This window comes from Strigops habroptila, chromosome 23 (assembly GCF_004027225.2).
Source record: "Strigops habroptila isolate Jane chromosome 23, bStrHab1.2.pri, whole genome shotgun sequence".
NCBI classification, from domain to species: Eukaryota; Metazoa; Chordata; class Aves; order Psittaciformes; family Psittacidae; genus Strigops; species Strigops habroptila.
Window position 1 is genome coordinate 1,539,977 of NC_044299.2, and position 27,560 is coordinate 1,567,536.

At 43.6% G+C, this 27,560-nt stretch overlaps 1 protein-coding gene across 4 annotated transcripts; it reads right to left on the bottom strand.

Moving 5' to 3' along the window:
• Positions 1–1,187: 1,187 nt before the first annotated feature.
• Positions 1,188–27,560, bottom strand: LIMA1 (LIM domain and actin binding 1). Of its 4 annotated transcripts, none has more exons than XM_030510467.1 (11): positions 27,465–27,555; positions 23,926–24,061; positions 21,281–21,326; positions 18,826–19,272; positions 13,543–13,654; positions 11,889–12,037; positions 9,218–9,325; positions 7,090–7,141; positions 6,684–6,799; positions 3,834–3,967; positions 1,188–3,435 (listed from the first exon to the last, which is right to left on the bottom strand). In XM_030510467.1, the coding sequence occupies exons 2-11, from the start codon at positions 24,042–24,044 to the stop codon at positions 2,430–2,432; spliced, it is 2,289 nt and encodes a 762-aa protein (XP_030366327.1). In that variant the 5' UTR covers positions 24,045–24,061; positions 27,465–27,555; the 3' UTR covers positions 1,188–2,429. The 4 variants fall into 4 exon arrangements, with proteins under 4 accessions (XP_030366327.1, XP_030366326.1, XP_030366329.1 ...); XM_030510466.1 differs by having other exon boundaries at positions 11,889–12,049; XM_030510469.1 differs by lacking the exon at positions 27,465–27,555 and adding an exon at positions 27,134–27,151 and having other exon boundaries at positions 11,889–12,049.

Below are 27,560 nucleotides of genomic sequence, written 5' to 3' on the forward strand. Positions count from 1 at the left end.
CACTGGAGCAAATGATCCATCCTTCATATAATAGCTCTTCTGGCATCTGTCCAGTTGAGAGCAAATTAAACGGCCCATTAAGCACTCAAATGCTATGATAACTAATAGATTCAGGGACAGGCCAGTTCATGATTGGTTCACTTTTCTTTAATCAAGGACTTTATTTAAAAGCACCACTTGTGCTTAATTTCTCTTCAAAGATGTTCAGCCAGTGAGTGATCAGTAAGGGTCCTTGTATCTCAGACTTGCAGCTGCCTCAGATTTAACCAGGACTAATGATGTACAACATTAAAGGCTCTGGTAACTGCAGCCAGTATTACTTTAGTATTACGCAGCTGGGGATGCGCTGTAAAATTCAATTGTGTTTCCTAAGAAACAAGTAGTAGGCATATTCAATAAATCCAAGTCCATAAATATTCTTCCCTTCCTTTTCAAATACACTTAGCACAATTTCCAGCCAGAAAGATCTCCAGTTGCTTAGTAATCTGAGGAAACCTGATACCAAATGCATTTTGTTAGGAAGAGGTAAAAGATTACAGAAAGCAGCATATGCTTGCATAGCAGCTTTCTCGGTTTTGCAATACCTCCATCTGTACAAACCAAGTATTACTTCTCCCTTAAAAAGAAAGAAAAATTAGCAGTATGTTGTACACCTTACGATGTGAAAGTGCTGTTATGTTCCAGCTAGATAGCAGGCTGCTTCTCTGTTCTCTCTCCCTTCTTCCCCTATACAGATGTCATACACACATGCATTTTCTTATGCTGCTGCAGGACACTTCTAGGTCTTAGTCTCTATCTCAACCAAACCTACCTCAGGCTTAAGTGAAGATGATTGCAATACAAAACAGCTTATAGGAAGGAGGAAGGAAAAACCTCTCAGTTGTCCTCAGCTACCAGGTCAGAGAACCACCTAAACCCAGCAGTGGAAGTGTAAAATACCTGCACGTCCTTATTTCTTTTGCCCATCCTGTTCTAATCTCTTTTCCATACACTGCCGCATATGAGAGCACAGTCTGCCCGTTTGACTGTCAAGAGGAAAAAAGTGAACACACAGTGTCACCTAGTGGCACCACAAAAACCACTGCCTGGTCTCCAGCTTCCAGTTAGAACACCGGGATTTTTCGCCCAGCTTCTCCCATGGTCTTTTTAAAATGCCACCTCTTAGCGAACCGAGTATGAATCCAGTCTTCAGGCTTAAATTTTCATGTAAATGACCAAACTTTATTGAAGGTTTTGTAGTTAGCAGGACTGTTAAGAAAGCAGAATATTTTACACCCCAAGTATAGTTAAGAGCTAATTCTCATGAGAATACAGTACAAATAAAAGCTAATACAAAAGGGCATCCTCCTTCCACTGTTCAAGATTTCATTATTTGTAAAATAAATGAAGTCAAGTTTAAAAATGTACTACGCTTCAATGCCAGCAATCAAAGTTGCACTGTTCAGATGGGTTTATTCCAGAGATTTTCCCAACGCAGCATAATTTCACAGCCGGAATGAAAAGATTTATGGCAGCTTGATACAAGTACGATTTCAAAGTTGCCAAAAGGCCTTAAAAATATTATCTGGAGTTTAAAATGAATGATGATGAACTCCAAGTAAAAAAAAAAAACAACAAAGAAAGAAAACAAACCCAAAAAAAACCCCACTTCAAATGCACATGAAATGCAAAAGTAATGCCCTGCAGGCTACTGCAAAAGGGTTGACTTGTCCTCAAAGAGATCTGTCAGTCAGCACAGCTTCTGGATAAGCACTAAAATACATATGTTCCAGCAATGGGCACACCATTCCAGTTGCACAGAGAAAAATAAGGAGAATAGGGAGTCTTCAGTTGTTCATAGGCAGTTTTGAGAATGAAAATCACATTGCACTCAGTTGGAGATGTTTTAGTTGATGGATACTAAGCACATAAATGTTCTAATTATCAAAAAACCAGCCCAGTAGTGCCCTTTAAGTGTATTTAAAGTGCATTAAGTTACCATTTTTAGAGCAGGCCAGAAAGTCCCTTTGAAATTGGTCCCTAAGCACTGCAGTAGCATTTGTAGTGGTAGAAGTAGTGTATTACAGAAAGCCTGTTTCACAACAGCACTGTGAGCACAGTGAAATTCCATAAATTGTTAATGAAATACGTAGTGAAGCTCAAAAGGGGTAAGACAGTAGGAGTACAGAACAGCTCTGTTCCCATGCTGTGGACACAGATTACCTGTTGAAGCTATCCCACAGCTGGATACTTGTTTCCATGCACCTAAATATACTCTTTGCAGGCTTCCAGAGTATCTTCCTAGTTGAGATAATTTGCACATAGGATTCCCTTGATGTCGATGTGCAGTACAGCATTGCGTTCCTGGAGGACAGCTCTTTGTTAAAGCTAAAACCACCCATTTAAAAAGGCCCAGCACCTCGCAGTATGATTTCTAGTAAAAGGCCAATTTATTCTTCATCATCATCATCTTCATAGTAACGATTCCTTTTGATCTGTTCTTCCACTGATAGATCTTCCATATCTTCACCCTCCCAGAAACCAACATCTTGGGATTTGCGATTCTGGTTAGGAGAGGATTCCTTAGCAGTCATGACATTGGCTAAGCTGGAATGTTTAGGAGAATTTGGTTCAAGGAATTCTTCATTTGGAATGTCCTGCTCTTCCATACCATGTTCTTCCTCATCTGTCTCTGCATTCACCTGGCCATTTTCTACAAAGTTATGCTCTACTGTTTTGATACCAGACAATTCCTGTTCTCCCTCTACATTTTGCTCGTCTGCACTCTGGATCTTCCTATTCTCAACCTTCTTTTCCTTTTGCTTTTTGTCTACCACAACCTCTCTCTCCAATTCCTCACTTCTTTTCAACATGTCTCTCTCTGCCTTCGGAGGAGAAGATGAATTCTCTGGTTTATGGCCTTTAACAGATACTGTTCTAAACGAGGCTGCAACTGTAAAGGGACGACTTCTCTCCTTCAGCGAGGAAGACCTTCTTAACTTCTTGAGATCCAGATCCACATCCTCCAGCACATCTGGCTTGGAACTCTCTTCCTCTGGGGGCCATTTGGGTTTGAATACTTTGATGCCCTCATCTAAGGCACTTCCTTGACTACTTTGGTCAGATGGAGGCGGCCAGGCAATCCTGAGCTTTTTAGTTTCTGCTGGTCTCTCTTCTCTTTCAGGCAAAGCTGAAGCTTTTGCTTCCATACTTGCTGCCAGAACTCCTACTTTTGCAATTGGGGCATCCTCTACCCCAGGACTTTGTGGACTTTCTGTTGTGTTTACACCATGGACAGTTTTCTCCGGGGATTCTTCACATTCAGTTTTGCCTGCCCATAATTCCTTATGCTGTTTGTGTCCAAAGCCTTCATCATAGTTGCCTTTAGACTTGAAGAGCTGATTGAAGTGAGGCTTGCAGTAAATATTCCCATGCAGAGATGCGTATGTCCCAAGACTGTTTAGGAAAATACAAAGTCAAATGTTAGCATTCTGAGCCTCAGCCACCCAGATGGGTGTATATTTTAGTTATGTTACCAAAGAGATTCAATTTCAGTCTTCCAACATGTTTAGAAAAGACAACTTTACCACTTTCATGAGTTTGCATGACCCTCTTTTCAAGTGTCAGAAGTTCTTTACAAAGTTGGACATTTCCCCACTTAAAATTCCATTAAGAGTTTAAAAATAGACTTCATCAAGTGCAAAAGCCACTGCCAGAACCAGGAGTGTATTAACTCCCACGCTCCTCTCCAATTCACTGGATTATGGCTGCCTTCAGCTCAGCTAAGCCTGAGCAGCACCTTCCTCAGCTGCGAAGGGGAATGCTGCACTTCCCATCCACAGCAGTGTGTTTACCTGAGTTTACTGTTGCAATAGGAACAGCGGAAGCAGCTCGTGTGAAACACCTGCTGGTTGGCAAAGAGCCTTTCCATGGGGTACACGGTCTTCTGACACCCAATGCACGTTTCCTTCATTGGCAACTGAAACTTCTACAGGAAGAAGAGAAAGTTAACTGGAAAATGAATCAGCTGCTGAGGCCTTGGCTTCATGCACAGCTTCCAGAGCTCTCAGAAACATCGCAGCTACTCCCTTTCTGCAACTCAATGCTAATTATGGCAGAGTGGGTTCTGGTGGGCAAGGAGTGAGGAAGAGGCAATGACAGGCCCACAGGATTGCTGTGGCTTGACACTGAGCCAAGATTTCGCCCCAGTGAATTCCACAGCTGAAGCATCCCAAGTTGAGCAATGGTTGAGAAGGAACAATGAAACTACCAGAACTCAGTTATAACTCCCACTGAGCTACTTCCCAAAAAGCTTTCTAATCTAGTTCTGTAACCTCCATTTTTCTTGACAGGAAAATGACAAAGAAACATTGAGGTACATACAGTCAGTATGAGACTTACCAAAGTGAAAAAAAAACAGTGCAGAAGTACCCTCAAAATAAAAGGTAGAGGGTGGGAGGAAAAAGGAATGGAACAGGCTGCTCCCGGTTTGAAATCACCCACTTCAGCTCAATGTTCTCCTCTCTTGAAGAGGAGGAAATTGTCTCAGTGCAGATACAGGCAGCAGGAAACACTTCTGACTTCATTTGTCCACAATTCCAGTTCTATCACAAAGAAACTACTCAGGTTTCAGGACATGCACCCCTCAAACTTGCTCAAGACTTAAAGTGAGGACAGCTTTGAGGTTAAACAGCTAAAACTGTTCATGTGCTCACTAAGAGAGCTTCCTGGGGCTTTAGTGCAAGGGTAAACTGCAACACTAAGGAGTCAAGAGTTGCTGCTGTGCTGCATGGCAACAATTTCAGATCGTATTTCTGGCAGCATCAAGGAAACAAGTACATTGTCCATGAAAAAAGGTCACTTGATGCCATTCACTGGTTGGAATCTATTAATGTTGGCTGATAGGGAAGACACTTTAAAGGAAAAATAAATAACAGTTGAAAAATTGGCAGTTTCAGGCTGTGTGTTGATTACGACGACTTTAGCAGCAGGGTAAGAGAGGGTCTGGCTCCGTACCATGGGTCTGCACAGACACACTGCTACTGGAGCTTTTCTTTGACAAAGAATTACCTGCTACAAACCTACTAAAAAGCTTTAAGGAAAAATATGATGGCTAAAGAAAAACAGGAGGGTCACAGGAAGACATACCCCGAGCAATTTATTTATAACAGACTGGGAACAATGGTTAGGCAATGAAAGTTACAGTATGAGAGGGACAGATTGCTGAAGACAGAGCCACTTGAAGTCAGTTTGTCACAGCCATAAAGTCTGCTGCCAATTTAATTCCAGTTTAATAAGTATTTCATTTCTTTAAAAGCATTGCTTGAGCTTATAGTAGATTAAAGTTGTAATTATGATGACATCTTGACCAACAAAATACATGACACGACAGTGCTGGCATGTGCTTCTGCAATGCACATCCCCACCTAAGAAGAGGAACTTACTTGTATAACAATGAGCCCTATGTCTGGTGGAGAGGCGTTTTGGGGTGTGAAGAGAAAGCAATTCCTTTCCAGGCATACTACAAATAGGAGCTACAGGAGGAAGGTGAGGCCCAGTAAATATAAAAAGCTTGAGAGAAAGCTGAGAGTTGAGCTCACATTAGGAGGGAAGCAGAAGGCAGGAGTAGAGGTTAGGAACCAAGAACAGGAAACAGAAGCTGGAAGAGACAAATAGGAACCTTACATGAATAAACAGCATCTGGGTTTCTATCTAGGCAGTGCAGCATCTAAAGCAGTAACAAAGCAGAGGACTAAAACTATTCTAATAATGTAAAGAGACAGCACAGAGGACCAAAACCCACAGGTTGGGTGTACCTTGTATGCTGTAACAATCTGAGATTACAAAAGTGTTATAGGCAGCTCTCATTTCACATACTGGCATTTATACTCCAGAACACTGGGCAGCCACATCACACTGGTTTTCATAAGGTCAGTGCTGTTCCTCTCAAAGATGGGGAAAACAACAAAAGCACAGTTGTTTCCTCAGGAGTGAGCCAGGAAGTCTGTGGCAGCCCAGGGAACAGGCATCCTAACTCCAGACAGCACACGTGATGAGAAAATACAGTGGGAGCAAAACCTTCAGCACTGCCATTTGTGTGCCTCATACAATTAGCAAATACATTCCTATCCAAGAAGTTCTCCATCTGCTTTATGCTTTGTAGCTCCCACTAAAGACAACGGCAGATTAAAGACTTGTTACTCAGAATGTCAAACTCAATTTTTGTGGAGTCAATCACCAGAGCGCCCTTACTATAAAGTTGCCACAAACTGCAGTTACTTTGGGAACAGCTGGAAGAGGAGGGTGGAAAGCCAAGTCCCAGCCTACTAAAGGCTCCGAAGCTCAGTATCAGGACCTCAGTGCCAGTCTCTGGGAGCACTGACTTTCCAAGAGGCACAGACAAGCCCTTATACGAGCTCCTGCTCAAAGCCCTTTTCCCCACACTGAAGAGGAACAGACTGCCTCTGTCACAGGAGCACACTGCTCTAACAGCAACTCAAACTGAGTCTTTGAAGAAAAACTGAGTTTTGAGATGCTTTTCCATCCTGACTTAAAGTTCCCTCGTGAACACAGATCAGATATTGATACAGTTACTGCCAGATCCTTTGTGACCACATCAGTTGCATTAAGGCTTTTCAATATTAAATACAGAAGTTAGCTGGTTTTAACAGTCACCAATGTTTGAGACTAAAAAGCTGCTTTACCTTCACTGCTTTTGGCAGAGATGCATCTGTCTGGCCACCTGGTTTAGAACCAAAGTTCTGCTGCTTTGTGCTGACAGGTTTCTGAAGTTCTGTCTCACCCTCCAAGTTTTGTCCAACTAAGGGAACAGAGGAGGAAGAAAAGGCAATTACAATGACTTTTAAGCCAGGGAAAGTTTATGCTCATAAGACCCAACCAGCTAAGGGCCAACACATTTTTCCTTGAACATCTGCTATTACACCTTTATATCTAGATATTTAAACATGATCATTCTACTTTTCTGATTTACCAGGAAAGTTAAGTTGATATGAAAAGGAAACTAATATATGGGGATGCAACACCTAACTTCCAGGAACTGTTCTTCATCCCTGTAAAGTGCTCACTGGGGGCATTGAACTAAGTGCTTACCATTGCCATCCTCCAGGAGACCGGAGTGGAAAGACAAGTTGTTCTCACCTACCTGCAAGAGAACATTAGACAATGAGCACCTTTGACCTTCTGAAGCCTGAATAACCATGAGCTGAGTAACACAACAGGGAGTTTGACACTGTAAGCACTGAAACAGAAAGAGACTGGCCACACTGAAGTGAACATGAAGCTCCTTTTTGCTTTGTCAGGCACAAGGCAGAGTCCGGCTGACTGCAAGAATGTTAGTCCTTGCTACAAGGTAGATATCCTCATAATCTTACAGCTCTTGCAATATTCAGATCATCTGCCGTAGTGTTCTCACACACACACTCATATATTCCCAAACACCTGCAGCTTGTACAACTTTATCTATTAGTCTTCAGAAATCCTTGTGGATTTCGTTGATGTATCTGCCAGGTTTTCTTACTTAAAAATCCCTTGACACCAAGTAGTATACATTTACTGGAAATCTCATTGCTCCCTCCAACATTTGACAACGTTGGGACAAACATGCCTGGACCTATCCTGTGTAGAGCTGGACATAAACCAGTTTCAGCTACTAAACATGTTACAGATAAAGCTCTTGATGTATATTTCTTTATTAAACTTGGCACTATTAAATCAAATAGTTGTAAGTAGCTACACTGAGAAACTAAAGCACTGTTACAAGATTAACTGCAAATCATCACTAATTCACTTTAATGATTGAAGGGTCCGTTGCAAGCAGCTGAAGTCTGCAAATCAATGAGGAAGCAAGTTACATATATTAACATATTCTGGTCTACTGAAAGAATAACTAACACCAGCATATAGGGAAGTGCATCAGCATGTTCTGTGGCTACACGTCTGGCTACTAAATCCCAGATTCAGTGTGAAAAATGACAGAGAAGGTTAGCAAGTTCCTTTTGTTTCCTTTTTGCCTGTTTTTGACATTTACTACTAGCAGTTTTAATTAGGCTTATTTCCAAAGTTCATCATGTCATTTCAAAAGGACAAGCCTGGCTCTCAAACAATGTCCTATTCAGGTTCCTTATTGCACCTGGACACCTCAACAAGTCACTTCGCAATTCTAGCTGAATACAATTCAACTCTTCCATTTGACAACAGGGAGGAATTCTGATTTTAACCAACAAATTAACTCACCTTTGAGCACAAAGCAGCCGAACCCGAAGCTGCTCAGCTGTCAGTGAGGAACAGCTGAGAGCAACAACCTGGCCCCTTGCCCAAGGCAGGCTGGAAAGCTCTAAAAGCCCTCCTGGCATTAGGCTGCCACGTGTTCCCAGTGGCTGGAATACACAGTACCCCAATTATTATTATTCAGCTACTTTTATCCCCTCTGCTGTCCCCAGTTTAGTCCACAAAAGCCTGAGCTTGAGCTTTATTGTCTCTTGTTCACAGTGTAATTTTTTTCTCAACTTCCAGCTGAAGCTCAAAGCCAGGAACAAACCCAAACTGGCATTCATTCTCAGTTACCTTAATCAAAACTTAGCTACCAAACGCAGAAGAAACAGTGACAAACTCCTTTTACTTGTGTCACACAAAGCTGCTCTTTTTTTCCTGGTGTAGTTTATTTCTTGTTTTACTAAAAAACCACATACAAAAAATCCAACACCAAACCCCACAAACAAAGCAGCTACCGAGCTGTGAATCCCCTTTCTACAGTTAGGGAACATGAGACACAAATGTTTAGGTAGCTTCATCATAATCATCAAAAATCAATGGCAGAGTAAAACCAAACAGAACACAAAAAACCCCACAAAACCAGAGGTTTCAGCCCTTGTCAGCTTCTGAAGCCACCAGAAAATACATAACTATGACTCTAAAGGATTCTGCCACACTATATACATGTCATTACTGGGACAGGGGATCTCTCCAAGAAAACTGAACATTCATGTCTAGGTATTCCCTACAACTGCTTCAGGTCTTCCACAGAGACTTTCTTGCTTCCAATTCACATACAGGCTAAAAACATAACTTAAATCAGGAATTGTGCAGCATGTACACACTCTGTACCAGCTGCTCACGCTCAATTCCTACATGGCTTGTGGAACAAGTACATCAGCTGTGCTTCTACAACCACTTCCACTGAAAGTGAAGCCCTTGATCTTCACCAGCATGAGCATCTTACCTTCTCCCCATCCTGATAGGAAATGGAGTCCTCAAGACTTGGTGGCATATTCTCCTTCTGCTCAGATTTGTAATTCTTGAGTTGACTTTCACTGGCTTGAATCTCATTCTATAGAATAAAGCACTTGAAAGTTGACAGGTTCTTTTTCCCTAGGACAGTATTTGCTTTCTGGGTTTCTTAACATCTTTTTTCAGCTGTTTCCCTAGTATATACAGTGATATTTAAAAGGCAGGGGCAGAAAAAAGCTACACATTCTTGCTAAGTGATACATTCTAATGAAGAGAAAATACGGGGCTGTGGAATTTTACTACACTCTATGGAGGGAATGTGAGCATTTTTCTCAACAACCCCTTTTTTCTTCTTCTGGATTGCTGTTTAAAAACCAATCCTCATTTCCCCTGCTCAATCCACATCTTCCTTTTCCCAGAAATGGTAACTTTTCATTTCAAATTGCAAGTATTTCAAGACAAGCACTAACTCCAGCGCTGTGTGATTGCAAAATACAGTATGACATGAAAGCAAACCCTACCCTTGCTTCAATACTAGTCAAAACCTTAATTCTGCTATTTACAGAGATTTGTGTTCTTGACAAACTGACTTGTTTAAGATTTGCACAAAAGCATCTTTCATACTTTAGAAAAATTAACTCCAGTGAAACCTCGAGTTTCTTTCATTGCCCCAGGAGACGAGATAACTGCAGAGAGCCTCGTGCCTTTCACAAGGCATCTTCTCTGTGACATGAAAGAGAAACAGCCAAACACCAGCACCAGCATCCTACGGGATTTTGTAAACAAGTCTGCACAAACCCAAGCATGTCTAATAGGTTTGGAACTGAATTTTAATATCTGACCTCTAAACATGCTGTCCATCATCTTTACCTCCCCTTCCTTTACCACTCGCAATGCATGGAAACGATCCCTTCTCACCCTTACTCTAACCCACTGTAAAAGTGTCTATCAGTTTTAATCCAGGCCTAATTACACCACAATGCCCTCAAAATAGTTGTTCCCAAGAGATTACGGCTTTCCTTTGTAGCACAGATGTGACACATTTGAAGAGAAGGGAAGTACAAATACCACACTACCATATCAAAAGAGCCCTGGTTGCTTTGTCAGCAGGGAAGGGGAACATCCAAGAGTTAACAGCTGCTACTGAAACACAGAAGTACTCCAAACACTGGCCTCAGAAATGTTTGCTCCATTTTATGTGCTGCCCTTGTCGATGTGCCAGGCCAGAATCGAAAAAGATTCTGCCAAATGGGACATCCTACAAGCATCAGGCTAAAGCCATACTCAAACTGAGAGCGTTGGGGATTGCATCAAAAGACAGCAATGCAAATTATTGCCTGGAGGCCATAATTTAGTGGATCAGCCACCACTCTGAGCCACGAGCTGGAAAGGGCAATCTAACAAACTGGATCCAGGTGAGAAACAGGATGCTGCAATCAGCAGTTAATCAGATTTGCTGCACTGGCTGCAATTCCTTTCCATTCATGCAGTGAAGTTTACTTAAGTTTCCTCCCAAGGATTGGAGAATTAGGCCCACATTGGATACGAAATTCAGAAATCATTTCAGTTTTTGCCTCTCTAAAAAGACACCCAGGAAACACACATTCCTCCAAAGCTTAGAACCATTCTTTTCAGCTTTCATTTCCAAGGCAAGTTTCCTAACTTATAAAGGCCAATCCTCTTAAAATTTATTACTCTGCTTAATAAAAGCAATACTTTAGCAATAGAAGTTCCCACCACTAGACAAAGTATCAGGCAGTTCCAGCAACGTACTAAAGCACTTTTCAATAAAAGTTAGGCTCTTGCCATCCCTTCAGCTGCAACACTTCACCATGATTCATTAACTGCTCATTTCCTCACCAAATAGCTGCAAAATGGGCACAGGTTCATTTACAAGAGTTTAACTGGAGTCAGACAATGGGTGAGAAGACCTGAAGGGAGGTGAAACGCAGAAGGGAGGAAAACTGACTGGAGATCCCAAAGCTGCAGGCCAAGAGATGCGGGTTCTATGCACTAGATGACATTGAAAGTTGCTTCATCTTATTGTGCCTCAGTTTCCCCTCACCTATAGCTGATGTACAATACAGAATTGAGTTGCTTTTAAAACAAACAAACATGCAGTCAGCTAGAGAAATGCAGACAGAAAAAGAACGTCAGCTACAGAACAAGGGGTGATGGGTTTAAACTGAAACAGGGGAAGTCCAGGTTAGATATAAGGAGGAAGTTCTTCCCTGTGAGGGTGCTGAGGCGCTGGCACAGGGTGCCCAGAGAAGCTGTGGCTGCCCCATCCCTGGCAGTGTTCAAGGCCAGGTTGGACACAGGGGCTTGGAGCAACCTGCTCCAAGGTGTCCCTGCCCATGGTAGGGGGTTGGAACTGGATGATCCTATGATCATCCTATGATTCTATGTCTCAGAAGGACCTCAGTCATGGTGCCAGCAATTAAATCCTTGGAAAACTTTCAGGAGTATTCCAGGAAGATGCAAACACTTATTTCTTCCTGCAGTATGTAGGTGCAACTCTTCATTAGACAGGACTCTTATGGGCACAAAATTACTTTCAAAAGATGGCATCATCTTCAGAAAGCCTGGAATCTGTAAGATCTTCTTTCCAGTCTCAGGCTGGGCATAAATTCACTGCTACACAAGCCAAAGAACAGACTTACCGTGGAGATGATGCCCGTGGAAGTGCCCTGCTTGGACACAGCTGCCTGGTACTTTGCCAGCCTATCCTTTATGGAAGTCTCTGTTAAGCGAGGCATCTCCAGGCTTTTCTTGGTCTCTGCCTTCTCTGGGCTCAGTGCTGGACTAGAATCTACAAGATGCCCTGCAAAAAGAAGCACATGAATAAAGGGGAACTTTGAGGAACACCAGCAGATCTGTCTACAGAAGGATTTACAAAACCCCAGCCCTTCGCCACTCCCAGGACTACAGAAATTCCAGATCTGAAGAGCACAGAAATGCTTCAGTCCAAGATTTCTGCTCCAAGCCCCATAGTTAATGCAGCTGGTTTCAGAAGGAGCGTATTCACCAGATGCAGCAGCCAGTGGTCTCAGAAGTAACGACAGCAAACAGTCTTAATGCTGAAGATTGGTTTGCTGTTATTGCCAAATGAAAGCAGCTGCTACAGTGGCTAAATTGAAATATGCATCATTCCTACAGTGGAATAGTTGTCGAAGTCTTTTGGGAAGCAAGGAAGGAAGTCTCACCTACCACTGCCTCCTTCTCCATGAGAATCATTTAGCACATGACATGTTACAGATGAGGATATCAAGAACAAACACATTATTAAAAATTCAGTTTAGTCTCACAGGATCATTTGAAGCATCTGGGTTTATCTCCAGAGGAGCTTCAGGCTTTGCAGAGGTGCAGATCTCCTGACTCAGAACTGTGCCCCATTACTTGCCATCCATCTTTCATTTCTGCCTCTAGATGTTAGCGAAAGAGGTTTAAAAAGCCAGCTCCTGTGCCTGCTCAGCTATGTAACTTCCCTGTGTAATGGCCAGGTCTTCAATAGTAGTTTAATTCAATAAAGAATGATTAAAGAAAGACCTTTCACTAGTTAGTGGACTAAAAGGTTGCATGAATCATTAAGGTCCCTCTTGGGGACAATAAACAAATGTAAGCAGTTCTTGCCATTCTCTCCAGTGTTGCTCTAATAAGAACACAATGTGCTTCACTAAGTAGTGAGATGTATTAGCCATAGGCTGAAAAGACAGAACATTGTAAATGCTTTGTTAGAAAAGAGTCTCCAAACATAATTCTGCTCCAGTCATAAGGCTGGACAAGTATGAGTGTGAGAATTAAAGCAAGAAGGAAGAAAGCATGTTGCGTCCACTGCTTCCAACATTAGTTTGACTATTAAAAGTAGTTCTAGGATTAAGACACAGGGGAAAATGGGTTCCATTCCTTAACCTATCATAGAATAGTTTGGGTTGGAAGGGATCTTAAGATCATCCAGTTCCAACCCCCTGCCATGGGCAGGGACACCTTCCACTAGAGCAGGTTGCTCCAAGCCCCTGTGTCCAACCTGGCCTTGAACACTGCCAGGGGTGGGGCAGCCACAGCTTCTCTGGGCACCCTGTGCCAGTGTCCCATCACCCTCACAGGGAAGAACTTCTTACCTCCTGTGCCTTGGCTTCCCGTGCTTAAGGGTTTAAAATTCAAGACATTAATCAAATGCAATGCTCACACAGACTTTACAGATGGAAGATGCACTTCCTTCCATTTCTGACAGGCAAAAGGTATTTCCACTGTGTTGTATAAAGCAGCTTTATTTTCTAAACTAAAACGCAAACCACAAGCATGAGGTTGACTGACCTGATGTGCTGAGGCTCTTCTCTCCTTGGCCAACATCAAAGTCCTCTGAAGAGAGGCTGTTTTCAGAGATCCTCCTCCCAACTGCTGTCTTCCTCTGCTCTCTGTGAGAGACCTGTGAGAGACAAGAGCCACCTATCAGCTGCCTGCACAAAGATTGTCCCCTATAAGCCTTTAAGCTGCACAGGTGTCAGTAGCAAATCTGCTTTACAGGCAGAAACAAGTGGAGCAAGGGACGTCTTATTTAACCAATATCAAGTTTGACCACAGAATACCTGACTCTCTTCCACCTGGAAAACCCTCTCTTGAAGAGGTCAGCACATGCCCTTTGAGCAGTTATCTTTGTTGCTCAGAACCACAAAAATCAGATTTTTAGGACTTATCACTGCAAATACAAAACTTCAGTCTACATTCTTGCATTTCATACAGTATGTTTTGAAGCTAATGTTCAAGGCCATTTTATGAATACTTAAAATCAGAAAACGGATGAAAGGAATGAGCTACCAATAATTCATACATTGACATGTACATTCGTAACACTAAGAATAAATACTATTGTAATGAAATTTATCTGAAGTTACTTGTTTTGATTTGAACAGCTTATGCATTTGGTACCAATTAATTCCCTAATTAGGTCTGATAAGGCTGAAGCTTAAGCAGAGAGAGCCAGAGATAAATATTCTCAGATATCCAGGATAAGCACTCCCTGGAAGGCTGCAGTGCTGGGCAGGGTGCTTTGCAGCACTGCCACACAGATGCTCAAGCTGGCTCAATCACAGTTGATATACTCATTTGTTGAGACCAACTCCCCAAAATCTCATGCTCAATAAAAGAAATAAGAAGAAATGTCAGCACCTTTGATAAAAGCTCATGAAGTGCAGAGTTTAATTCAATTGTATCAAGGTAGGAAGTTTTCACACTGAAAGTCAACCTATAAAATATTAAAAGGGGGTAGATCTCTGTTGCCTCCCTAGGAAGAGTTAAATCACGGAGCTGGTTGGAAATGAAGACTGAGGCTAATGCAGGGAAAAAGGCAGGTTTGGCAAGATGCTCCAACCACACATTCCCCCCACCCAACCCCGGCTTCCAACAAGTTTCTTATTTGCTGCTCACCAAACTGAAGGAAATTCCAAAGTTTTATTTTAACAGAACTGCAGTGCAAGATAATCACTGTGACAAATCAGGCTGCTTTGGCATACAAACCAGCAACTTCACCAGGAGAGGAAAATGCAGCTGGAAACCCTCTTTTTCCATTAGCATGGGAAATATTTTCTATTTTTGTGGTTTTAAGACTTCGGTAACTTTTCTTACTGGCAAAGAGCTCAGCTATGACAAGTCTTTTCCTTCCATCGAGTGTCAAAAGGTTCAGTTTGGGAGTGTCTGCACACTTGTAAGGACTTGCAGATTCCTCATTCTGGGCAAACTATTCTTAAATGATTCTTATTCAGGCTATGTCAGCTTTAATGTCACCTTGAACCCACAAGTCTGAAGCTCTTACAACTCAATTTCCTCATTCAAAGGGTCTAACTTTTGACTAGTATACAAAGATCATCATTACAGGCAGAATACTCTTGAAGACATGATCCTCTGAGAATGCAGAAGAGAAATGCCCACCTGAAACCCCTATTTTACACTGTCGTGGCTCCAGGGTTTGTGTGTTTATCGTATGGCACCACACACATTTTCTGGCACACAGCAGGAGTGACAAAGCTACAAAGCAAACCCCAAGTTTACAGTATAGACACACAAAGTTTAACTGGCAGCAGAGGGCATAATGGAAGTTCTCGCTACTAGGAAACAAAGGTCTTAAGTAATTTAGATCCAGCATCTGGGCTTCCAACCACACTGAAAGAAACCATCAGCACTCTTCAGGAGAAAAAGACAGTTGGAAATCAAATGGGTAACTTGTTCAGGTCACCCCTTCTCATTTTCTTTTGCTTCAGAACCTCATCTCCATTTATCTTTCCTGTAGTCTTTCTCCAGCAACACAATGCTGAACTGCCTTCATGTTGAGAGGACAACCAAAACCTCTGCATTTTTACCAGCAGTAAAGGATTCAATACCCATCAGAAACACATTCTTCTGCTTGACTCTGCAGGATGTTCCTGAAGGCTGGTGAGTCCTGACTTGGGAGCAAAGAGCTTCCCCCCATCACACCACCTCACTGTGGAATCCACTGCAGCAGGAAAAGGCCAGTCCTCAGAGGCAGCCATCTCATGACCAGCTAAGACTGAGTTAATGAGTAGTCCAACTGTCCCAGTCCTGCCAGCTCCTCTCCTCCTGTCCTCTTTGCCACCTCAGACATCTGCAGGTACAATTTCACCTGAAGAACTTCTCTGTAGATAAGTATAACACAATTAGGTCTTGAGAATAAAAATCCAAACCACCAAAATACAAAAGGTTAAAGAGTTCAGAGAGATTTCTGTATAGGTCTTCATACTAAAACCTACATACATAAAGTCAACGTTACGTAGATTTTTATACTGGCAGTTTTATGTTGTAGGGAAAAAAGCAGAGTAATGGTAATAATACTGCTACTACTACTACTAATGGTTTAACAAAGGGAAGGTGAGGGTCTTTCCCCATCAATAGCCTTACCAACTGATGTCATTAGGGTGATTCTGGCTCATGGCAGGGAACACCTTTTGCATGAAGGAATCCCTGACTCCCAGCCTTACGCCTGTGTTCCCTTTACAGTCCTGGCTGGGCCACAGTTCCCATGCCACAGCTTTTGCTACTTGCAAAATGAGATAAAATATTCCTCGTGTCTGGAAAGCCCCAAGGTTCTAAGACCAAAGAGGTGAGTGCAGAGGTACCTCAAACAGAGTTAACAGCATTTTGCCTGGGGCACAACGAGTTGTTGGGCAAAAGACCAACTAAAAGTTACACCTATTTCATTATATACCAAGTGTGTCAAATGTGACCCTGCACAAGAGGTTAGTTACAGGAGACAGTAAGTTTTCTGCCTTAAAGAAAAAGCACAAACCAACTTGGAGACAGCTTTGTAAGAAATACTGCTTTGTAAGGTCTGCTTTGCTCTTTCTTTTCTTCTGCTCTTCCTTGGGTACTCTTTTGCTATCAGTTACGGGAAGAATTCTTTGTAGTTGATAAAACGGCTGATGTTCAGGCTTTGCTTAGTGCTGAACCAATCCAGACTGACATGCCTGCCTCTCACATGGTTAGAGCAGCTTTCTCCATGAAGATGCAATGAAAAAAGATCTGCCTTTTATCTAAATTGCAGAAGACAGAGCAAGATCTGAATGAATAAATGAAGAAATTAGAAGGTTTTGCATAAGCAAACCCTGGAAATGAGAATAGGTTTGTTTAGAGTGGGTGTCTGAGTCAGGAAATCCAGGCTCTAATCTGGATTCTTGCCACAGACTTGCCCAGCAACCAGGCAAGTTGTTTTATCTTTAAAAGCTGCCATGAAGTTACAGCCATTTTGCTACTTGGCTTCTACAGATGTTTTATCAGCAAAGCTCTGACAGCACTTTAACCTCAAGACTTACATAAATACCAAGGAAAATTGCCATCTCTCAGCTGAATTTACAGTCGGACTTGATGTTCATAAAGGTCTTTTCGAACCTAAATGATTCTCTGAAGTCTTGCATGCACTTAAACTTAATGGCTTTAGCAATGCACAGAGTTCAGGCAAAGCATAAATGGAAGAGGCAATTGCAGAGCTTGCAGTTAGGCAAATTTACACCACTGCCACAGTTGCTTCCTACCTTAGTGAAAAAGCTCTGTGTCCCCATAGTGCTTAAGGATCTTCATTGTATGGGACTGTATGACATCACTCTCCAGGCCTCAGATAAGTTCCCAGAACCAGGAATCTCACAATAGTGCTTTCTAATTACGAAGACACCCCCTCTCCCCCATACTTAAACTTTAGAGCACTTTGTGCCTTTTCTCTTCTAAAACTAAAAAGTAACCAGATGAACTTGGAATAGGAATGTACTTTGAACCTAACCTGAAGAGTTTCATACCTCCTGTACAGTATTGACTGTGTTAAGGCAGTTTTCAACCATCTTGGAATTACTAAACTTGACAGAAATATCAGTTCCAGAGCTCTGAAACAATTTATTCCCCAGGTTAAGCTAAAGTCACTTGAAGCCCATCTGCAAAACGGTGCTTTCCTGTGGAATCCTGACTGATTAATCCTACAGGAAGAGCTGAGAGCAGCGCTATCAGATCACCCTCCACAGCCCACCCCTTCAGTGGATGTGACAGTATGGGCAGCTCTCACATAATGACAAAAGCCTACAAAAATCCAAGTTGTGAAATTCCTACATACAGACCCAAACCTCACTTTAACACAGAGATGCTTCCTCTAAGCCTTGAATTGTTGCATATTTAAACAACTTTTGCACAAAAATTGGTTTGCTCAATACTAGAAGAAAACCACCCGCAGTCAAACAAAGGCCAGAAGTAAAGGAAACTATGAGAAAACTGGAAAATCCACGAGCATCAAGGCCTCAGGACTATGTTGCAAGTCACTCGCATATGCAACTCATTTTCTAGTTAAGCAATTCTCCCCGGGGACACAGAGTCTGCAGTCCACATGCAGGATCACATTTCATGAGCAGTTGTAGGAAAAATGCAAGCCCTGTGCATTTGCAAGTCAAAACTAGTGAAGGCAGGAGCTTGTCTGCCTATCTCTGCTGATTTTCTCCCCCCACCATGAGGATTCCTCCTCCCCCCCCCAAGAAACATTTAAGATAGAAAGATGAGAGAACAGCAAGGAAAAGATGCATTTCACAGCACATACATCTCTCTGTATGTGCCTGTGTATGACTCACATACTGATACATGCATAAAAAGCCCTTAACTCTGGCAGTACTTCCATCCCAACTGCAACCACCCGAGGTTGTTGAGCTCACTTCAAACAGTTACTTCTTTTAATATCTGTATTTTTTACACCATTCATGCTCACATAGCTCATCTTAATCCTCAGACAACATACAAACAATCCAACTTGCTTAAAAAAACCCCACACTTCATGAATTCCGTCCTTTTCTCTCTTAAATTGTACCCCTTTCACAAGCAAATTCACTTCCCATCTCCACGGAGCAATCCCCAACAGCCCCAACTCCAAGCACTCTGCCCGGATCTGTGCAGCTGAAGTAAGTTATTAACACACACAACATTAAGTTTCAACTAAAACAATGAGTACAATTATTTGCAGAGTCAACAGATCGGAACCACTCCCTCCAGGGACTTTTCCTGATGCCCAAGAAGCAGCAGAGGTTTAGTTTCTCTCATGTTTTGAGGGGGACAGATCCTTACCTTGGGCTGGGTCGCTTCACCCTTCTCAAACATCATCTTGAGTTTGGTCAGCGGAACGTTGTACTTCTCTATCTTCCCCGAAGAGTCCGTGTTTTCACTGGCATCCGACTTCTCCACCTCTCTGGGCTCTCTCAGACAGTTTTCCATTCTGACACTCTCTGCTGCGTGGCTTTTGAACTTTCTGCTGTCACCACCAGGGCACTGGAGCTGGCCAGGGGTGCCCGCAGGGGATGGAGCACCAGCCCCCAGGCTTTGCTCTTCCTCTGGGGAAGAAGCGGGGCTGCTCCGGACTCCAAGCCCGGGGTTTGTAACCTTGTGCCTAACCTCAGCAGAGCTGCTTCGTAGCGTTTCCTTCTGAGACTCCGTTCCCAGCACTGGATTCTCCCACTTCTTCTTTAGTACACTCAGATTCCCTCTTTTAAAATGAGGGGGAAGATTTTCTGTGTTCTACAAAGAACAAGAAGTTAATTCCAGTTTTATGCCTGGTGAAGCATTAAAGCACTTCCTTTCTATGCGAAAGGAAGCTAAAGGCTCAGCACTGAGCTCAGCGCTCTGCTTTTTCAGACAGCTGTGAATAGTTACAACTGTGCCACATGGAGAAAGCATCCAGGATAGGAAAGGAAGGAGGGGGGAGAAGAGAAAAGTCAGGAGCTAAAGCAGGAAGTGAGCAAACAGGATGGCCTTATAAGGGAAAAGGGAGTCAAGCCCTGATGAGTTAAATGACACACAAAAGGCTTCGATCCACACATGAAGGAAAGAGGACCCAACTCCACCCAAGGGTCTCTAGTCCTAGAAGGAGCAAACAATAGCAAAAGCAGCCATATGAGGGGTGGGTGGTGTGTCAAATGCTGCAATGTCTTCCAGCTGGTTCAGAAGACAACAATCAGTGTAGGCCTTCCAAAAAGCTTAGGATTAGCTTTCAGAAACCACCACTCCGACTTTTGGAGTTATGTATTTCTACTATCAGTTAACAGCAGTGGTTTAGTTACAAGAGATCTGCCTATAGTATTTTATGCCACCCAGTGTAAGGCTCAAGCTAAACACTGACAACAAACATCTTTTTGCTCCCATTTATAAATACCAGATCATTTACTGGATTTTTTTCTTCTATTTCACTCAACACATTGAAAGCTCTCAGCAGGGAACATGCACACACAAGTTGCAAGTGCTGCCTTACCACTGGGAATTAGATGGGGCAGCAGTAACCCCCTATTCAAGTGCTTCTCAGACTGGTTTTACTTACAAGTAGTTACTTCTCCCCACAGTAACACAGCCTACGTTTGATTCATTCACATCTAGTATCATCATTGCATTTTTGCTGTCTCTCCCTTATGGAGACCACTATCTCTCAGACTCACTGCAAATGGAACAGGTCTGCAAGGCTTACAGGAATTAAACAGGATTAGGAGCTATATTAGGATTTAAATCTCTCACCCTATTACTCTTCTGGTCACATTTTGAACACTGCTTTGCAAATTAACTTGAATCCACCTACACTTCCAAAAAAAAAAAAAAAATCAGCTTGTTTGCTGACTGTATTTAAAAGAAAGTACTAAAGTTATAAGGCAAATGTAATGTAGCAGAAGGACGGAAAATGGCACAGCAGGTTTCCACAGGAGTGCCTCCGGACCCAGCACACTGCATAACACACGTTGTTCTTGCTTGGAACTTGCCTGTTCCCTGATCACACAAGCAACGAAAATTTAAGACTGGAGAGTAATTTTTAGGATGCTTCATTTATCACACCTATATCCTGCACAGACAAAAGAATGACTCCCAAGCATTAAAGAGGTGAAGGCAGCATGGTCTAACAAAGACTTACCCATATATCCTGAAAATATTGCTGGGCTTTTTAAACAGAAATGAACCTGAGGATGTGTGTGAACAAAGACCATCAATCTTAGTGCCTGGTACTTCAGCCAAGGTCCTCTGACCCCAGAACAGTAAGTGCAATGCAATGTGAGGAGGCAATGTGAGGCTGTAGCATTGCCAAAAAGGATGCTCTCCCTCATCCAGTGGTCTGAACCCTGTAAGGCACCTCAGAGAAGATCCCCCTTAAGGGACTCTACAGCTATTAAAGATACACACATGTTACATTTAAGAGAGGCTGGTGGCTTCTTGTAAGCAGACTTATAAATTTAGTTAAGAAAGGAAGAGGTACCACCCTACTGCCTACAGCTAAGAACAAAGAGGTGGATATTCATGTGTTGTGGTTAACTCATTTTGCCTTTTGCTTAGGAGCGAATTGGTGACTCAACAGATAGCTTTGGGCAAGGAACTTCATTCGCTTTCCTGTCATTCACATTGGGAATGGGTAGGGGGAATGAGTCAAAGCAAACACTATGTCTAAGCCAAGTTTTCTGTAGGACACATGGCAGCAACTTTGATATTCCAAAAATCAACTGTCACAGCAGCATTACGGTAGGTTCTTATTGCCCAGGAAACAAATACTTACATTTCTTTTCTTCTCAGCAGTGGCTTCTTCAGCTGCCTTCTGATACCTTTGAGATAGGAGAAAGAGAGAAAAAACCCAACACGACAGTTTTTAACCAGAATACTGAATGCTTTTTAAGATAGCTGAGATAGGGTTTCCCCCCCCAAGGATTCCCTGCGCTTCCTGGACTTACCAAATTAAACCAGAGGCTGGAAAAAATAGCAGCAAACAGCACCAGAGCAATGCAAAGTGATCAGACATTTTTAAGTCATTCAGTTTACAATAATAACACACATGATTATTTTTTTCATTCCCTAAGCACTCTGAGTCTCAAATCTAGACAGTTTACCTTGGAATAGCTGTATTGTTTCCACCAGGCAGCTGTCTGCTGTGCCCCCTTGCAGGAATAACTCAGCTATTTATCCAGCAGCTGCTGAACCATGACAAATTACAGCTTGGCATAAGCAGAACATCTACAGAAGTGCCAGTTGATTTTACTATGCTGGGTTGTAAACGGTACCAATTCAGCAGTTGCTTCAAGAGCAGCTGAACCATCCCAGCAGTGGAACCACTAATCACAGCCCTCTGAAGATAAGCCACCCTGGATCATGAATCAAAGTCCCTTAAGAAGCTAGAGGAAACTCCCAGCAATCTGCACACCACTCCACTGGGCAGAAGCACACCCACAGCCCCTGCGCTGCACAGGGTGAGCCCACTTTGCTTTAGAGATGCACAGATTAGTCAGATGTGACACATTTTGCCATTTGTAAACAGAGCTTTGCCTTCTAAAGGGAAGAAATGTCACCCGACAGCTGCTGGGGCAAATGGTGTTTCTACTTTTCTTATCTGTGGAATTCTACTTTTGATACAACTGTGACTATGTTACATGCAGTAAACAAGACACTAGTATTAGTCACCAGCTTCAGCCTTTACATAATGGCTGCTATCAAACCCATAACTTACGTGTATCATGGGCTCAGTTCTTTCTTAAGAGAAAAAATCTTATGTGCAAACACCTGCTCTATTACTCAGTTTTTCTTTCTAACACTTGATTTTTTTCTTGCTGTGAATAGTGTGCTCCGATGTAGATGCCTCCTCTTGTTACACTGGAGAGTAGACAAATTGCACCCTTACTTACTCCTGCTCTACCAAGCTGCATTTGCTGCATAGACCGAAAGGAGTGTAGCTGCCCCTCTTTAATCAATGCAAACGTATTAACCTATGTCTCTGTACCCTGAAGGTTCCCAAAATTGAATGAGACATGCTGAGAAAGGAAGTTTCTGGAGGAAGAGAGCTCAATACTGGAAGAAGCCACAGAGAGCCATAGGGATGAAAGTCAAGTACCACTCCGGAGAACAAACAAGGGCTGAAGAGCCCCAGATAGCACACGCTCTAAGTTCCCCCACCACAGCACACTGCTCACGTCTCTGTTGCTGCAATTTGCATGTCTCTGACCTGACAAAACTGATAAGCTAAACACTTGATCGAATGACATAAATGTTTTCATGTACAAATATTTAGGTAAAAGCAATTTAGAAAAATTATGCTCCTGACTGTGAGTGTCAGTGTTGGCAAAGTCTGTAACTAGGACCGTGTTTTTCCAAGGAGCTGACACTGCTTACGTAGAGGGACCCTTCTTGATTAGGGAACAGCAGTTTGGATTACTTCCAGTAAGCCCTTTTCAAAGGATTAGCAACATGCAGCAAGATGACCAGGTTCTGTAATCAAGCTTCAATGAGTGAATAAATCACCTTAACAAGAGCAGTCAAAGCAAGCAGCTTCTGCCCAGGACACAGTACTTAAAGAGTAACTTAAAGAGCTGTGTTTGTGTAAAGTCCAGGTTGCAATTATCCATCTAACAGACTCCAGAAAGTTTCTCCTACGCTCACCATTTAAACACTCCAAAACCTTGCTACACTATTAATGCAATAACCTAGGAGACTTGGTTGCCCAAATCCCATTGAAAATCCAAGCTGTAGTCTATATAATTCCTTAAGGAATTAAAAGCTTTTCCAGAAAACATCTACAGGCTACCACCACTCAACTTTCTCAGTGTATAAAATGATTGTGATTTGACTGTAACCCATTATCCATCCCTCAGAGAAAAGGGAAGGGGAATATTCCTTTTCCACACAAGTTTTGTGAGACATCTGGAAGGGGACATCTGTGAAGAACGTAGCTACTGTGAAACTCTCTGATGGAACTCTTGCTAGAGGGTTTGATCTGTCACCACCAGTTTCTAACTGGTCTCAAATTAACTGGTAATGTATTACTGCTACTTTTTGTGGTACCAGGCAGGAAATGCCATGTTAACAGAGAAACCTATGTAGTTTATGGCTTTAGCAGTTCAAGACTGTTTCTGATGAAGTAAAGCCCTAATGGCAATAGCCACCTACATTCCCACACTCTGCTCTCAAAACCAAATTGCCATTTGTAGTTTGACAGAGAACATTCTACTTGATTTGCTGACAGCAGAAAGAAGATATTCTAACTCTGACCACTGAAAAAATAGAACATCAGCAACTAGAAACACTTTTGCCCAGCACACATTAAACCAGAACTGAAATGCCTTACAGATCCATATTAGAAGCAAAGCAACTGCCAGTTAAGCATTGCTCAAGGTACCAGCTGTCAACCTGCACACACAGCAGCCTCACAGCACTTACTTGGAGAACCTCTCCAAGAGACTTGATGACTTGTTCCTGTTGATTAGAGAAAGCTCTTTCGCAGTGATTTTCAAGGACTGTGAAGTCCATTGTCTTCTATTAAACGGGGAAGGCTCCATCTCAGCACCACAAATACCTGCTCAGGAGGAGAGCACAGTGTCAGCAACAGGAATTATGTGAGCACAAGAGTAGTTTCATAAAGTGATTCAATACCAAGCCACCATTCAGATACTCCCAGTGTACTAAGTCCTGATCCTTCAGGACTTTATCTACCAATGGACTTAGAAAAAAGGCATAAGATTAAAACTATCATTTCCTCTGCAGACAACATTAAGATGGGGCCCTTGATAAAAACACCAGCCACAAGGAAAGGGGTGAGAGAGAAGCCACAACCCAGGAGTAGGAAGCAAGCTGTGACTGAGGAGGATGTGGATGTGAGCTCTGGATTTCCCATACATACTCATAGGCTCCACGAAGCCCTAATGTGCCCTCTCTTGTCTGGTTTCTAAACCAAATGTGCTGGCATTTATGTAAGAAGGCTGGAGTTATGAAACCTAAGAGGATGTAATTCCTACGCAGACATTTTTCATTCACTCTTGTGGTGCTCATTCCTAACGCAGCAGCCGCTTCCTCTGTCAGCTGAAACAAGCCTCCTGTTGCCGTGGCTATCACTTACCTAAAGCAATAGTTTTCACTGCCTTGTCCTGCTGCAAATGGGAAGAGATTTTGTTTAGCTTTTCACCACAGAAGGCAACAAGACTGTATCAGATTTTCTTTCTTTGCACACTTAGTTTTCTTTTGTGGAGGAGGAAAGGAGGGGAGATTTATTTAGAGTTCTCTGATAAGACAAAAATAAAGCTGTAGGGCAACGCCTTTCCTTTTTTCCTCTTTTCTTTTATCCCTGCTCTCATGTCACACAATGCCTGCAGCAAGTGCACTGCCTGATCCTACAAAGCTAACATTAGGCAGGCTGAGCTCATTCGCCTATTTGAATCAAATTCTTTAACTGATTCGCACCATTAGGTCACAGAACTCGGGGAGTGTGAGTACAGGGCTGCTTGAGCACTAGTCACACTGTAAATGGAAGCACCTTAAGACAACTTGATAGAAACAATCAAAGGTAGGAAATGCCATGTTTCTGAAAGCTTTGTAGGCATGTAGGACTTGGGATTCTGCAATGCCTCAGTCCAGAACTCGGCTGCCATTGAGTGGAGTCTCACTGATGGTGTGAGCTGGGAGTCTCATGGAATTCCAGCGCTGAGATGGGAGCTCTGAGCCCCTGAGGTGCCCAGCTGGTGCTGCAGCCAGAGGAACCCTCCTCCAGTGCTGCACCCTGCTGCTGCATAGAGAGAAAACAGGCTGCAGATGAACACGTTGCTGTCTTGGTGGATATGGGCAGGAATAATGGAACTTCTCCAACATCCCTTAATTCACCTGATGCAGTGAGGGGACTGACACACCATGCCAGTACATGGTTTTCTCAAGATAGTCATTTAGAGGGTGCTTTTAGATGTACAGGTTGAACTATCACAGCAAGCAAGAAAAGTTCTTTTTGTTGTGATGTTGAAACACCCTGAAATGACTTCTCCATGTTACATTTCCAGCTTCCAACTCACATCTCCCACTGACAGTGGCCTCTGAAACACTGCCATGGCCCCTTCCAGCTGGCAAGAGACGCTCAGACTGCAGAGCTGCTTGCTGGAATTCCTGCTTTCTCAAAAGCATTTCACATCACCAGGTCACCTTCTCCTGTCAACCTGCAAACTCGTGTCCAGAATGGACTAAGAGAAGGATACTCTTCATCTGACTGGCTGAAAGTAGTTACTGACTGCACAAAACACAACCCATAAAGGAAAAGGATCTAATCACAACATAAGAGGAGTGCTCCATTTTCTCTCTTTTTAAAAAGCATATTGTACATGCAAATAAAGGAGCATTTCTGTGATTACAGGATGTAGTCCCTAGTGTTGATGCCCAGTAGCAAGCTTAATAAAGCCACAGGATACATATGCAGGGATTTCAGATAGAGTTTACTGCTGAAAAATGTTAAAAAAGAACCGTGTCCATGTTAAAAAAACAGAAGAATCCTGAGGCAGCCAGGTAAAGCTACAGTTTAACCTTTGGTTTATGGCTAATCTTGAGCCAAAGGGAGCTCACCTGAAGCTCCTTCTGCAGTTTAAACTGCCTGTCATGAAACAGAGGCAGTTTGGCCCAGAAAGCAGCAGCGGGTGTTCAGGAGGAACCTCTGCTCCCAAGGAGCCCCCCTTGAGAGGTAACAGGTCACTTGCTGACAGCACCTTACACGGAAGGGGAGGTTCAGTAAGATACTGAGAAAGCAAAGCCCACTTTAACTGTTCAGAACAGAAGCCCAAGCAGTGATGCCCGAGCACTCATTCCACTGCAGCCTGTGGTGCTCCCCACTCACAGATGTTTTTTCTCCCCTGTCACGTTTCCTTCTGTTTTCCTGCCATGTTCTCCATTAAAGCCTCAGGTGCATTAAGACAAGGAGGCCTGGTTTGGCAAAACTCTCCTTCTAAAGGCAGTACCTGTTGCAAGGCCATTCAAAAGCAAAGTGAAGCAGCATATCTGGAATCTCAGTCGCCAGAAGAGACATAAACCAGACCTCTAAGATGCCCCGAAACTTGTGCTCCATACCTTTAAGACCACATTCTTAGCACATTCCCATACATTCAGAGCGCCATCATCTTCAAGCGTCTCTGCACTTCTTTTGCTGCTCCTGCTGAATAATTTATTCCAAGCAATTTCAGGAAATAGCCCTTTATTGTACACATTAAGGCTTAAACAGGATGGTGAGAATTCTGTGCACTGAATAGACAGGCTGTGTGAAGACAGTGCAGAGCCCAGAGGAGGTGGAGCAGGAGACGGGGAACGCAGAGCTGAGTGAGGTGTTAGGGGAGGGAAGGGCTGCGATTGGAAAGCACCAAATCAACCTCCAATAACTTTAACTGAGAGTTTTAAAGGGAGAATAAACCCCCATGTATCTGGAAAGGTCCTGAAATAAAAGCTTTTGACCAACACCTGCTCCGGCGTGGGGCCGATAGTTAAAGCATGTGGAATGGGCACTTGCTGAGGGCTTCTTCGCCAGTAGCAGCACACGAAGGCGAGGGCCAGGGCGAGCGCCGCGCTCCTTTCCCGGTCCCCCCAGCCGCCCGCACCCCCCAAACACCTCATCCCGCCGGGCCCGTACCCGAGCGACAGCGGAGCAGCACCGGGCTCTCCCGTGAGCGGGGCGCCGGCGGGGCCCGGCCAGCTTCAGCCCAGCCCAGCCCAGCCAGGCCGCCAGAGCCCCAGTGCCCGGCTCCACGGCGGGTAACGGGCCACAGCCAGGGGCGCACCCCACCACCACGGCCCAGCGGGGGAGCCCCCAGCGCGGGTCCCGCTCCGTGCAGCCCCGCGGGCAGCCCCGGCCTGACACCCCCCCCACCTCAACCCATCCCACCGCAGCGCCGCTGGCGAGAGCGCGCCCCCCGCCGGCCCCAGCGGTCCTGCCGCCCCCCCCCCCCCCGCGCCCCACGCACCTGCGGCGGCGGGAGGCGGGGTCCGCGCGCACCTGTCGCGGCTGAGGCGGCGAGTGCAGCCCCGCGCGCGCTGCGGCGCCGGGCACCCGCGGCCGC